The 15,669-nt window shown below is 32.0% G+C and overlaps 1 protein-coding gene across 1 annotated transcript; it reads left to right on the top strand.

Moving 5' to 3' along the window:
* Nucleotides 1-2,547: 2,547 nt before the first annotated feature.
* LOC106461408 (astakine-like) lies at nt 2,548-15,162 on the top strand. The gene is made up of 4 exons (XM_013921228.2): nt 2,548-2,621; nt 4,777-4,857; nt 9,122-9,197; nt 14,102-15,162. The coding sequence occupies exons 2-4, from the start codon at nt 4,813-4,815 to the stop codon at nt 14,311-14,313; spliced, it is 333 nt and encodes a 110-aa protein (XP_013776682.1). The 5' UTR covers nt 2,548-2,621; nt 4,777-4,812; the 3' UTR covers nt 14,314-15,162.
* Nucleotides 15,163-15,669: the final 507 nt, after the last annotated feature.

Genomic DNA, 15,669 nt, shown 5'->3' with positions numbered 1-15,669 from the left:
TAAATGACGCTGCTGAAGAAGTGTCACCTGAAAAAGCCACTGTCGAAGAAGAAACTCTACTCATTATTGAGAAGGGAAACGGTGAAGCTCTTGATGAAGTTACTACCACTGATGTGACTGTTAGCGACGATAGGACATTTCCTGATGATGCAGATGAACCCCACGTGAAGCAGAAGCCAACGAGACGGAGACCAGTACGGAAGAAGATACGTCCCGTAAAATTAAGAGACTTTGTTGAATTGTAATTTTGTGTTTGTAATTCTGTACATTTAATTAAGTTATTGTTAATTGTTGTTGATTTAATGTAAGTGGCTATTGTTCGTCCGGGGCAGTGTTACGACATCGAGGTCACGTGACTAGTATCACGCCACGTCATTCTCGAACTTTCATGTCTTTTCCTTAAATCTCGTGATCTTTCTAGATATAGTGTAGTCTTGTATATATAAGACCGGCCACGAAGCGACGGAGAGGTAATGAGTAATTGAATGTATGCGGATAAAATACTGTTGGCCAGATGAGACGTGAGTTATAGCGTTGTTGTAGAGCGACTGTTGAAATTAAGTGTATCGTAAAGTTGTATTCGGAAAGAATAAACCAGTTTTATTTAAGAAAGGACTTGTGTCGCTAAAGTTTCGTCGGAACGAATTTACGGAAAATTAACTGACGAACAGAGACGTAACATTATTAATTTACTTTAATGACAAGAGGAAAGGTTTCTCATGTTGTCACTTTTTATATCAGGGACAAATGTGTATTAAAGACCGTTCACGCATCTAGATATTAAGTATAAATCGAAAGTCTGAACAAAATCTAGATATACATTACAGTATCTGGTCAGGTACTAACTAGTTCGATATTAATTATTTAAGATTTGTTTCTTGAGGTTTACGAGTTAATATTGGCTATTATCATTGAAATAACACAGCTAACAAAACCATGTACAGGCCCGTACGCAGAATGTTTGAAAGTGGGTTCTAATTTGTGAGATCAAAAGTCAACACATTGTGCGAAGCACAATCAGCATGCTAATACTTCAAGGGTTTGGGGACATGTGACTATTTCAAGCCAAAAATACAAATGCTTCATCAGAAATAGGGGTCCGTGTGTGATGTGGGTGATTCAACTCACATAACCAAAACCGAAATAAACGTTTAATTATGTTCTATTCTACAAAATACAAACATTTTATTTACTGTGTTTTAATTAACTTATGAGGAAATTAAAAAAAGAAAAATGTCATTACAAAGTTTTTTACTTAGCCTTTGATATTTACCGTACAATTTTCATCTTAGAAATCCTTATTTACTCCATATTAGAACTTAGGAATGTAGGTAAAAATTTGTAAATTTTTTTAATATTATTTTTCCAGAATGAAACTGAAAATTCTAAACTATAGGCTACTATTATCCTAGTTCTAAGATTGTTTGTAGTTAAGCACAAAGCTACACAATGTTCTGCCCACCACGGGTATCGAAACCCGGTTTCTAGCGTTGTAAGTCCGCAGACATGCCGCTGTGCCACTGGGGGCAAGTTCTAAGAACAGCTATGAAATAGACAGAGAGAAAGAAATAGAACAGAGTGATGTTATCAGCATTTATCCTGTAGTTTCTTCTCCAACAAATGTCAGCAATAATTTTTATAATTACTTTTTTCGACCTTGGGGAGGGAAAATTCTGTTTAGTTTCTTCTTATAGTAGACGCATGGAAGTTATGGCAACAGGAATGCTAACTTCAGAAGATAAGTTTTTATTTATAACTCCAGATTATTTTATTGTAGTAACCTATTTTATTTTCATTTTAAAATTCTATTTCATTATGTACAATCAATTTCCCAAAAACATGATGTGGTCGGCGGCAAATATCAGTTTTAAATGAATATCGCTGTGGGCTTGACACATGTAACTGCTCTTTGTGTTTAATGCTTTTCCCCAGATTTAAGTTTTGTTAACAAATCTAGTAGAAGGTTCATTCCTACTTCTCTGTTGGTCTTTCTATATTTATTGAACCCCACTGTTATTTGTTCGTTACAGAGGAAACAAACATTTTTAACTACTTACTGAGGTTAGTCCCCCAGTGGTTCAATAGTTAATATGCGTGCTTACGACGCTAAAAATTGGGTTTCGAACTCGTGGCGGGCAGAGCACAGAGAGTCCATTCTCTAGCTTTGGGCTTAACAACAAACCAAACCCAAAGGTTAGAAAACGCCCTCTGTTAAAAAAGAAATGCATAAAATAAAGGATATGGAGATAATTCATAACATTGTTTAACACGTGGTTAGTACGTGTATATTTTTTATATAGCTATAAATACGTTTCAAAGTAATATTCACAAGACGCGAACAATTATCAAGTTGATGCTGTAACTTTAAATGATTTGACTTCTACAAGAGCTGATAAGGAAAAAACATAATTGACGAATCTGAGTATTGTTGTCATGATTATACATTAATACTTTACATATCAAAGTCTACATGATTTACATGGCAAAGTCTAGTTGATAAATATGATACGTTTCAGTAAAGTTATTGGTTTTCACTGCTTGACGAGGGGCGTCTTACTATAAATAATCCTCATGAAAATTATTTTGTAGTATCACAACAGCATCGTGAAGCATTTTTACAGGTAAACTTCTTTCTGGTTATTCCATTAATAATAACATGGCTTACTAGACCATTAAACAGAAGACTATTTATTTTTTGAAGAATCTTTCGACAACATATGAAATTTAAAAGCGTTCGGGTTATTTATTTCTTGGTTGTTTGATTCAACACGTTTTCTAGGTGTCATGAACGTTTCTAAATAGAAATTAAATTAGGTCCGCTCTCAACGACAAATCTATCCCTATGACCGTTGTATGCTTTAGAAAAAAACTTAAACGTTGGGTTTTATTTTCATAATATGCCATACGTAAACGATAATAAGTTAGTTTTATAGGTTTAAAAGGGATTACTGTTTTGTACACATTAGATGTTTAAATGCAATAAAGTTTTTTAACAAATTCTTTAGCTAATTCTAAGTGAAATCCAATTAGGAGCTGGTCAGTTATAAAATGCATAACCTAAACGAAATTTAACCCTTTCCTTACCAAACAATTCTCATTGGGTGAATAAATTCACCTAGTAATTAGTTCGTAAAATTCACTTAAAGACAAACTTGACAGTTAAAGGTTTAGTACTGTGTTAAATTAAATAATACCAAAATTATTTAAGGTTTTAAATGACAAAAAAAACTCAACATTACATCATCTGATCATTAGAAGCTACCGTGTGTTATATGCATATATTCTAGAAGATGTTGTTAGATATCTATCAGGTATGCTACTAAGGTGAGATGATATTGTTTGATTTAGTGTTGAGCATGCTACTAAGGTGAGATGATATTGTTTGATTTAGTGTTGAACATGCTATGGTGAGATGATATTGTTTGATTTAGTGTTGAGCATGCTACTAAGGTGAGATGATATTGTTTGATTTAGTGTTGAACATGCTACTAAGGTGAGATGATATTGTTTGATTTAGTGTTGAACATGCTACTAAGGTGAGATGATATTGTTTGATTTAGTGTTGTAGCATGCTCAACACTAAATCAAACAATATCATCTCACCATAGCATGTTCAACACTAAATCAAACAATATCATCTCACCGTAGCATGCTCAACACTAAATCAAACAATATCATCTCACCATAGCATGCTTTCAACACTAAATCAAACAATATCATCTCACCACATGCTATGGTGAAATGATATTGTTAGATTTAGTGTTGAGCATGCTATGGTGAGATGATATTGTTTGATTTAGTGTTGAACATGCTATGGTGAGATGATATTGTTGGATATAGTGTTGAGCATGCTATGGTGAGATGATATTGTTGGATATAGCGAAAAACATGCACTAAAATGATACGATATTACTACGTTTGGTGTGTAGCATACTATGGCAACAAGATAAATCGTTAAGTATAGTGTAGATAATATGTTAGGATGAAATGAGGTTCGGTATAGTGTTGAACAGAGCTGAGTGGGACGAAATTGTAAGATATGGTGTAGAACAGATGTTAGTATAAGAGGATTTTGTTATATACGCTGTTGAAGATAGACGAGTTGGAGGGAAGTTGTTCCATATTGTTTATTTCATATACTACAGTGATGATTTGTTCTTTTATTTGGTGTTGAATGTAACTGTGTGTTAGGAAATTGTAAAATATGATGTAGCTCCTTTGCTACAGTGAGATGACGATACGGTGTGGATTATATCTAAGTGAGAAGAAATAGTTAGATATGGTGGTGTAGAACATATGGTAAAATTATAGAACTCATGTTAATTAACCTAGCATTATTAACTGTGATCTATAAAGTATGTTAGCTTGAAAGGCTGTTTCTTCACACATTGAATAAATGTTCTAAAAATCACGTTGGAGTGAGGGAATATCGTGTAATTTACAATACACTATGATAAGGTCTAATAGGTTTCTACACTATAATAGGGTGTTAAGTAAGCGCTACAACGATGATATATTATCGTAATTAATTTTTTAGTGGCTACAGTGTTTGAAATGAAGAAAGACTAGGTAAAAATGGTTTTGTTTTCATATAAGTGTTAAACAAAACACTATTTTTTTTGTATAATACCCATCGTAATTTTTTCATTTGTTTTACACAGGACAGATAAGTCAAAGTGTTATACGATAAACTTTCCTGTTGAATGTAATTACTTATTTTACTAGTAAGAAATGATTTATTTAAAATCTTTATTCACTCCATTTTCTTCCAAACAGGACTACAGAGGTATCAACGAAAAAATATTGAAAAAAATGAAGACCATAGTCTGCGTATTTTTAATTCTTCTTGAGCTTCAGGTAAGAAAATAATTTCTCAAGAAACGGTCTGGTGACAGTTTGATAATAATCTTATAACTGGTTCTACTTCTGTGTGTTTGTTAACACAACTTATATTTGAAAATATACATTGGAAAATATGTGTTATCTGTCCACTGCCGTCCATAAATTATAAGTGATACACCAGAGAATGGGCAGCTTGAAACGGCACCTATCGTAAACTCTTAGGCCTCAAAGTGTGGAGGGCATTTTTTCTTTTTTAACAATAACATGGTGCGAACAGTGAACCTTTGGATTCACAGCCCTGGTACATTATCTACGGGTCACGCAAAGACCATATATATATGTATAATAACTTTATGTCCAATGTGAATGAGACATTGACCCATCAAACCCTTCAGTCTGCAAATTATAATACCAGCGTTAGTAATATACTGAAAAAGAGATGTTCCTTATTTTTGTTGAAAATAGTTTATTACATGGATATATTATTAAGTTCATCAATAGCATCAAGAATGACATGACGAAGTATCTTATGCTTTATATTTGTATAAGCAAAATAACATTTTCATCGTTCTTTCAAAATTAAATCGGACTTTTAACCACCTGTTGAAGGTTAGTCGTACTTCATAAAAATGAATTACATATGTTAATGCAAAAAGCTTTTCCGAATATGCGAAACGTGGCATCATGTTTATTGCTGTTAGCAAGATAATAATAAAAACAGAATATGATGGTAAGCTTACAAACCAACACCACAGAAGATCCCAGCCACATCTTGTAATCAATGGCTGTTTTTATGAGAAAGAGGGTCGAAGAAAGAAAAATTGTAAGAAATTCACACCTATCAACTTTACGATGTGATTCCAATAAATGTTTGTGCCTTTATGTAGTTAAATTGATCATGGAAATCGACATCCCCGTACAGTGCAGGGACTGCAGGACATTCCTCAAAATATGTTGTCAATCATACTCCTTCATCTTTTGCACAAGCTTGTTACAGTTAAAATTTCTATGAAGTAACTTTGCGTAATAACTTATTAGACTGAGCAAGATCGCAAATTGAAAAATTATATCCAATGACAGTATAGGAATCTACTAAAGTTTCCATGTCATCACACTGGTATATGAATTATATAACTTATATTATATATTTCAAGTAAACGTTTGCAGCTTGCAATATATCCTGTCAATCTAATTATTGACGTTGAAGGCATAATGGGCAAGAAACATTCAAGTTTCGACATTTCATTTGTTTGTTATCTTAACAGATTTATATTTTGGAAACTAGTGTAATAAACGAAGTAACCTGCGTATGCCAACTGTTTTCCACCTTATTTTCCTTGTCTGATGAATGGGAAATCTATGTGTTTATTTAACGTTTTCTTGTCTTCTTTTTAGGATTAAAAACAAGTTATTTACATTGATGGAATATAACAAAAATAGGATTTATGGAGATGTGAAATTGGTAGTAAGAATTCATTGGTTAAAAAGCAACCGAATGGAAATTATATATTGAAGATATACTATTGGTATATTTGAAGCAATCAATAACAAATATATTGTCTTTTACTCCCAGCATTTACACTATGTTGATGTAAGTTTTGAAGAATATGTAGCATTATTAACACTAATTTATTCTTCTAAATTTATCAACAGACAAACTGTTTGTGAAATTAAAATAAAATATGAAGCACCTTGTTTGTCATTTTATTCATGATTTGTTACAAAATCTTACTGGTTTCAGAGAATTCCATCTCTCATAAGTAACCCAGAGAAGAGTAAACCGAAAATAAAACGAAACTTGGCTTCTTATTGTGATGACTTGTATATAATAGTTATATTGTTTTTGATGTAATTGAAGCACCACAGTGAACTTACATTTATAAAATAGAAGTTGCAAAAATTACGTATGATGTAAGGATGGCAATGCCAAATAGGACAGAAACAAGGTAGATATGAATACATAAAACTGTACATAAATCACTACATAATTAGCCAAATCTTTCTAAGAATAATCTGCAATTGAATGTTGAATTCTTGTCAATAGCAAGAATTCAGGTTTGAATAAAAACATTTATACTTAATAGTAGTGTAGAATCTTACAGTGGCTAATAAACATAAGTTTGTGAGATTGACTCAGTACTTACTGACTAGTTATGTAGGGATTTTTGTATGGTTTTATGTATTTATCCCTACCTTGTTTCTGTACTTTTTGGCATTGATGTTCCTACATCATATTCAGTTTTTTCAATTTTTTTATTACTTGTTTCCCCCTCTTATTTTTAAACAATTTCGTTGAAGTAGGTTGATAAGTGAACAGTTGTTATATTTATATAATTCAATGCTAATATATATTGTTAATATCACATCAGTTTTGTCAGTTTCTCTAATTTTGGATTACATTGGGGGACAATGAAGCTGAAATGGTTCCTGAAGCACTGGATTAACATAAAGAGGATACTTACAAAACCCATGCCTTCCAACCTCACCCCAACTCACTGCAAGTGCATACAATCCACTCCACCACATGCTAGAGTTATGCCAATTAATAAGGAGGATATCATACAGATCCTACGTCATGAAGTATTATACCACACATACACTGAAAATTTGAAGAAAAGTAGATCAGTATAATGTATTATTTTGATAGTTAAGAAACTGGTGTTTTCAAACTCAGACATCAGTAATATGTACACAGATCTGTCAGTTGCATAAATACTTGATACCTTGAATATGTATTTCGATTATTCTCTCTTTATTTATTTATTTTTAATGAAATTATTGTAACAGATATCATGTTTGTGTAATGAAAAATGAAGACACAAAAGGTCGATATCTGAGAACAATTTGTGCTTCCATCTTGCGACCAGAAATGAAACTGTTGTTTATGAAACATGGAAATAATATATGCTTATAAACTGAACTCACTGTAGTGTTCCTTTTTATTATTTCTCCATAAAAATACGTGTGATAAAAGAACAGAATAATATTAATGTTATACAAGCTGTGAAATACTCAGTAATTGCAATTAGGTACTCAAAGAGCTTATAGCTCAACTTTATCAGTTATTTGTAAGAATCCTAGTGTAGTAGATTGAATGCAGTGGCCATTTTTTCCAAGGCCCACTCCTACATACTAAGCACTACCATGCTTAGTGATAGGTTTTGAATAATATATTATAATAACACTATTCATTTATTCTTCTGAATTATACAACCGACAACTGTTCATGTCTTAGATATGATCTTCACTAAAAAGAAGGGATAAAAATTATTACATATTGTAAGTAACTAATATGCACAAGTACAAAAAGGTCACCCCTAGCTAATCTATGTACTTTGGTTACTCTTTGTTGTTCATAAGAATCTATTTATTGAAAACATGTTATCTCAAAAGTTGATAATTTTCTGGGAGGTTTTGTTAACTCGATAACAAACATTTCATAGACAGGAAATAGTAATTTGATATAAAGTTATCAAAGAGTTAAAGAAGTAAAAGTTAGAGAAGCTGTTAGCCTTGGACTAAATGTTCAATCAAACAATCGAAAGATTTAAACAGATAATTACTAAAAGTCAACTGGGAGTTTTACCTACCTTTCCTGAGATAATTCAAGTTTCAATGGCTGTAAACTAAAGATTACAAGGTTGCTACACACTATGTCCAACAAATTATCATTCATATGAATATTAAGAATTTGAAATTTGCAACAATATTGTTCTGTATCCTACTTTATTGTATTTAAACCACGTACTTTAAGATGTGATAGATGAAAATATTGCAGACAAATTTTAATGCTCTTGATAATGTTGCATGCAGGAAGGATGGACCTAAACTCTCACACGTGGGCTCACATTTGTTCAGTATCATTTCTTACTTTTTTCTATTTACGTTTGTAGAAAAGTTGTAATGATTTTCTTTACATTTCATAAACTGACAAAAAGAACCTAGCTTTAGACAAGATTGGAAAAAATATGTATTCTATCCAAATGCTCAATCAATGTGACCATCTTTCTTCTATGAGAATTTTAGCGAATATGCTTTATCTTGCACATGGCAAGATTTCCTTGAAAAGTCACTTCCTATAAATCACAAGCAATACTGAAAAACACAAATATTTATTGGAAGCAACTTTAACAACTGCTTTAGCTAAGGTTTCAATTTTATTGATGTAATCAAATGTTTCATGATTAATTTATGGTTCAAATAAGTTGTATAATTGAAAGGCATTATGAGTTGCACTTCTGTATTATAGAAATAAATTTATAAAGTTTCCTTTCAATAGGTGATTCTGAGCTTTCCAGGTTTCGATGGATGTAGAAGTCCCCAAGATTGTGACAAATCATCATGTTGTGTAATCAGTAAGTTATTTTATTAATCTCAAACATTAATGTTCTTTATTGGGTTTTGTGTTCTGATTTGTAAGTTTATATGTTTTTCATATTTTTGTTCTTACAATAAACACTTGTATTTTATATCAGGTTATTCACTTTTATTTCTTCTTCTTCTCACCACTGTTGAAAGTCTCTAAAATATTTTTCATTTTAGTAGGATTTATTTGGTATAAAAATATTATCAAACTAAAGTTTTACTTTTATTTCTATTGAAAAAAATCATAGGAGAATGGCACATTAGTTGCAAAATAACTTAATGTTTTATTAAGTTTATCTAGTTCTAGCTTAATAGAATATTTTTCCAATACTACAGTGAGGGAAATTTTATTAAATATGGATATTTTAAATGAGTGAGAGTAAATATCTGGGAACGCTGGACAAATGCTCTGAATTGCTGCCTCAGGTGATAGGGGAGGGGAGTAGTTATAGTTTTAGTTTATCTCACCAGAGGTTGCGTTACTAGGGTAGGGAATCACATCATAGCTAGAGTGCTACTGACCAGAAGGTGTTGCTATAAATAGATATTGTAACTAAGTGGACGGTATTTCTATAGGAATATGCTGTTACCAAGGTTTTATAGGCAGATGGTGTTACTAAGATCGGTTTTTATATAGGCGGACAGCTTTATTAGGGTCATTTTTACTAGGGGTGATGTTACTATAGGCGAATAGTTCAATATAATGATGAGTTCATCATAGGATGTCTCAACATGTGGTTACTTTATCAGTTTTTTGTTTAATATTTATCACCCCTACTGTTTCGCATTTATAAGTTAAATGGTGAGACCATTGTATTTTGAAATACTGATTACAGCTTTTAGACACAAAAAAAGTTTTGTGTATAAAAGTTTTTCATAAAAGTTTTGAATACTTATTCGAATGAGACAACTATTATAACATAGTGTATTACATGTGACATTTTTAAAGTTTTATTATGCATACTATCTTAATTTTATCCATTATTTGAAAGAGACAAATATTATATTGTTACGTCTCCGTTTGTTAATTGGTTTTCCGTAACTTCGTTCCGACGAAACTTTAGCGACACAAGTCCTTACTTAATAAAACTGGTTTATTCTTTCCGAATATAACTTTATGATACACTTAATTTCAACATTCGCGCTAAAACAAACACTATAACGAACGAACGTTAACTTCAACAATACCCTTTGACTGCAGGTCAATTACTCACTACCTACACACACATTATTGTCCCGTCACGTTGTCACCCTCTTATATATACCAGACTACCCTATATCTAGTAATCTCCCGACAATTCACGAAGGTACAAGATATTTCCAGAAAGCAGGGGCGTGACACTAGTTACGTGACCTCGCTGACGCAACAGTATCATAGCCAATAATTTACCATTTACAATTATCTTTCACTTTATGTATAAAACACTTCGCTAGTTCATTACTTCCATAGTTTACAGTATGATATGTCATACTACTTGAAAAGTTTTTATCAAACCTAATATTTTGTTTCTATAAATATTGAACAAGACGATAGCGCTTTTTTATGCATCGACTTAGTACACATTTAACGTACTAATTATAGTTTTTGCTTTTGTATCTAATTTGCGTGATATACCTTTTCCATTTTTTTGATGTTTTATATGTCAAAAACCTATTGCTAATTCACTACTTTTCATTTCTATGATTAATTAATATATTGTATAACATTTATTTACTCTCAAAATATTTAAATATAAAAAAAATAATTTCATATTTAGCTTTATAAGTAGATTTGCTTCACTAAAGTTTAGTTTTAAAATATCTATGTAAATAACTCTGTTTAATGATTACTATTTTATAAACTTATATTCTTACGATTCTGTAGAAATTTTCACAAACTTTGTCTAAGGCTTGTTTTTTGCTGGCTTGGAACTTTACACATAATGTTGACTGAAACTATATGGATATAGGCGTTTTTCAAAAAATAGGCTCGATAAACTCTAATTTTAGGAATAGGGATACATTGTATATCACTCTACATAAGTATGTAGTATTCTTATCTTTTCTTTGTGTCCGGCATGGCCAGGTGGTTAGGGCGCTCGAATCGCAATCTGAGTGTCGCGGGTTCGAATCCTCGTCACACCAAAGCTTTTAGCCGTGGGGAAGGCGTTATAATGTGACGGTCAATCCCGCTGATCTCAAATTAGTATGCTTTTCATACATCATAGTTGAGAGTATAAGACAAAGTTCTGAGTGGTTGATGGAAGAGCAATGACTGAACTGACAGACCTAGGGGCATAAGGCTGAAAATTCCTGAAATCTAAGTCCCCCATATTGTATTCCTAATAGACCATTTTTGTTTGATTACATATTTAAAATTCTTTTGTGTGCATTCAGTTATTTTAGTGATGCCAATCATGTTTGTAATTTAATATTGTATTATTTTATTTATATAAGACAAACCCATACTTTTTTGTATTATAAATTAGCAGAGTACCTGGGGTTGATTGGATGAAAATGACTTTAAATATCCTGAGTTGTTTTGATTAAATCAACCAAATTAATTGTGATTTTTTTGCAAAAAAAAAATCAAAATGATTTCTTTACCGAACTAAATATTTGATTAAAACCAATAAAAATAGCAATGTCTGAAAAATGTCAGTTTGCACCTGAAGTAAAAATGTCCACCTATCGAAAGTGCCCGGGTTATAGGGTTTTTATGATTTTATATAATTTTATCTTGAACCAACATGTTTTTCTGAACAAAATTAAAATTTGCTAAATCTGTTTTAATTAAAGCAAAACCATGTACATTGCTCCTTCTTCTTACATGTGTGCCCTACATGGCCAGGTGGATAAGGCGCTCAACTCACAATCTGAGGGTCGCGGGTTCGAATCCGCATCCCACCAAACATGCTCGCCCTTTCAGCCGTGGGGGCGTTATAATGTGACGGTCGTTGGTAAAAAAGTAGCACAAGAGTTGGCGGTGGGTGGTGATGACTAGTTGCCTTCCCTTACACTGCTAAATTAGGGACGGCTAGCGCGGATAGCCCTCGTGTAGCTTTGCACGAAATTCCAAAACAAACAATCTTACATCTGCTTTGCATGACATTTCAAGTTTCCAAAACAAAGTTCCCTACCTTTTAGTGTCCTGATTTCTGCTGTGTGGTCAAGTGTCGTATCTTGCCTTTATTATCATCCCGTGTAACTATCTTGTTTAATATTTATAAAAACAAAACATTAGGTGTGATAAAAACTTTTCAGGTTGAATGATGTATTATTAGAGAAGTGAAAACTATAGAGCTAATGAACTAGCGAAGTGTTTTATACATAAGACGACAGATAATTGTAAAAGGTAAATTACTGGCTATGATATAATATCTGTCTCATTCAAATAATGGATAAAATTCAGATAGTATGTGTAATAAAAACTTTATACATGACATATGTAATACACTTTATGTTATGATAATTCTCACGTTCAAATAATGGTTTTACTTCTGAAGTATTCATAACTTTCATGACACATTCAATTTAATTATTAGCTGGAAAACAATTAGTGACATTAACTGTCTCATTTAAATAGTAGTGTTAATTGTAACTTTTTAGGGCATATAATTAAATATAGACTACAATGTTGATTATATATGTTAAAACTATAATCATATTTAAAATACAATTGTCTTGTGGATTAACTTATAAAATAATGAAAGTAATCAGAGACACCACCCATTTGATCTATCCATCTATAGTAGGGCTGTCCTTAATAACACCACCCACCTGTAGTAATACTAGCCCTAGTAATACTGTCCGCCTATAGAAACAATGACACCATCTGCCTATAAAACCTTGTAAACAGCATCAGCCTATAGCAACACACCCTCTGAGTAAAACTCTAACTATTATTGCACTTCTCCCCTTACAACAAATCCTGGAACTATGATGTGACCCCCTCCCCTAGGAATTCACCCTCTGGTGAAATAAACTATAACTATAACGATCATCGTCTCTACTCTCTCCCCTATCTTCTGAGGCAGCCAATCAATGCGTGTGTCCAAAGTGTCCCGATAACTAGTGCGTTAGTCAATTCAATTATATTATAACCAATTTTCATTCTATGCACATAAATAAAACAGCCGAAATTAAAGCTTTTTTTACTGACATTGAGAAAATTTCAATCCAAAACAACTTTAATGAAACTTCAGTTCTATTGTCTCCTTTTTACTATGTTTGCTTCCCTAATTTTTTTTACCAACTATACGTTTATCCTACACTGACTCGGATGCTCCATGCATACTCCTCTAAATGTTATACTTTGTTTGTGACTATATCTTTTAGTAAAAGTTTTTATCTACAGACTGGAGCTATTCTAGACGTATCTTACACCATTTCGAATTTTTAATTGCATAAATGGATATTAGGGAATTTTTTTCGTACGTCTATTCTGTTGTTTGTAGTGAAGCACAAAGCTACACAATGGGCTATCTGTGCTCTGCCTATCATGGCTATCGAAACCCAGTTTTTTGGCGTTGTAAGTCCGCAGGCATACCGTTGTGCCACTGGGAGGCACATCTATCAGTATCTATTCTTCTAAATAACTTTAATAATACGGACAAATAAAATTATGTCAAACAATAAAATTGCAATGATATAAAACTACAACATATGACTACAAAAATAACCGAAGAATGATCACATAAAAGTAATATGACATATTTCAGTATAAAATGAGCACTTACACTTTGATTTCTTTGTGTGCTATTGAGCTCTACAAATACTCCATTGCGACGTACCGTAATGCTATTAATGCCTTTTTTCTCTGTTTACTTTTATTTAACAGATAAGTAATGTTGAAATTTGTTCTCATTTCCTGTGTGCTTCTCGAAATTGTAACGTTTATTTTTTTAAATTGCAGCAATGGAGAAATACAGTGTACCACATTGTAGAAAACTAGGAAATAAAGAAGAGTACTGTCGCACCAGGAACAGTGCCCAAAATATGACCCTCAACTATCCTAACGGCTCTGTGGACGTTTTTGGTGTCTACCGTATTCTATGCCCCTGTAACGATGGTCTGGAATGTGTGCAGAGTGTTTGCCAATTGCTTCATTCTGATACAATCTTGTAAAAGAGCTTGAAATTCCTTCAACTGCTTTTGTTAAATACCTCTATGACGAAACTGACTTTATCTAAATTCCATAACTAAGATATTTTTAATTCAAAGTGTTTGTTTTTCCGTAGTATATTTGTTGTATTGATATTTCTTCCCCGAGTTTATGTTAATGAATTCGGATCCATCTTAATATTGTGAAAATTCTAAAACAAACACTCAATCGTCTGTTGCATTCAATAACCAACTTAATCTCTTTTTCATGTGAGCTTCCTTATCATAAAACTTACAAATAAAAAGGCTTATTGAAAATGAATACTCAGTAACTTATAGAAAAAAAATGCAACCGAAAAGCAATAACTAAGTTAAGGGTAATATGCATATATTCAGATATACATATGTAAATAATAAGCAAGAAGTCATCGTTGTCCACACTTTATTAGAAATGCCCTAACTTAAAAACAGAAAATCTAGACTAATCCACACCAAACTATTCACATCAAATTAGATACTATTTACCGAAACACAATTAGTGTTAGCGATTTCGTATCTTAATCTAACTTCATTTATTAACGTTTCTGACGAATTAAAAACGCTTCATAAATATACAAATTTTCAACGGCATATATGTCATAGAGGTATTTTTTCGTATGTCAGGTTCATAATGTTAACGATTTTGATTTAATTCGTAAATCGTGTGTGTTACAATTAATTATAGCTAGTTTGGAATGTTGTGTAAATTTCACATTAATATGAAACGACTTATCCATAAGTCTCTGTGATTTTGAATATGGAAAGTCATCTAGAATTAAACTATTACAAATGTATGCTTTTTGAAATTTGTAAACAAACAAACAAAAAAACAACCGTTAGTATAAAAATTCATCTTTATTTTTATTCGTTTTACTTCAACTAATTAGTTTGATATCTTGGATAGTATTATAAAAATATAATTTGAATAATAATGTGAAGGAGTAAGAATGTAATTTTGTGTTTATATAAAAGCTTTACAGTAATTTTAACCAAAGCTTACAAATCTATTTTCAACTGTAATTTAAGAGTGCGAGGATAAGAGAACTGTTTGTTATAATTTGATGAGCGCTACGAACATTACCAGATGTGTGATCAAAGCCACATTAACTTAAACCTCCAATACTCACCTAGGAATGCTGAAGCTACATGGGCAGTGTGTTATTCTGGAAAACAAAAAAAATGTATGTTTAAGTACGTAAAAATAGGTTAGTAAAAGCCTATAAGCTTTGTTTGTAGTGTTTTACTTTTTGGATAATCAAAATCGACGTAATTCAGATGTACCTGTTTGCTTAATATGTTTTGGGTACTGGCGCAGAACTACACAAGGGCTATTTGCGCTGG

The sequence above is a fragment of the Limulus polyphemus genome, unplaced genomic scaffold (genome assembly GCF_000517525.1).
Source record: "Limulus polyphemus unplaced genomic scaffold, Limulus_polyphemus-2.1.2 Scaffold952, whole genome shotgun sequence".
NCBI classification, from domain to species: domain Eukaryota; kingdom Metazoa; phylum Arthropoda; class Merostomata; order Xiphosura; family Limulidae; genus Limulus; species Limulus polyphemus.
The sequence above is the reverse complement of the archived record's forward strand: the minus strand, read 5'-3'. Positions and strand labels throughout refer to the sequence as shown.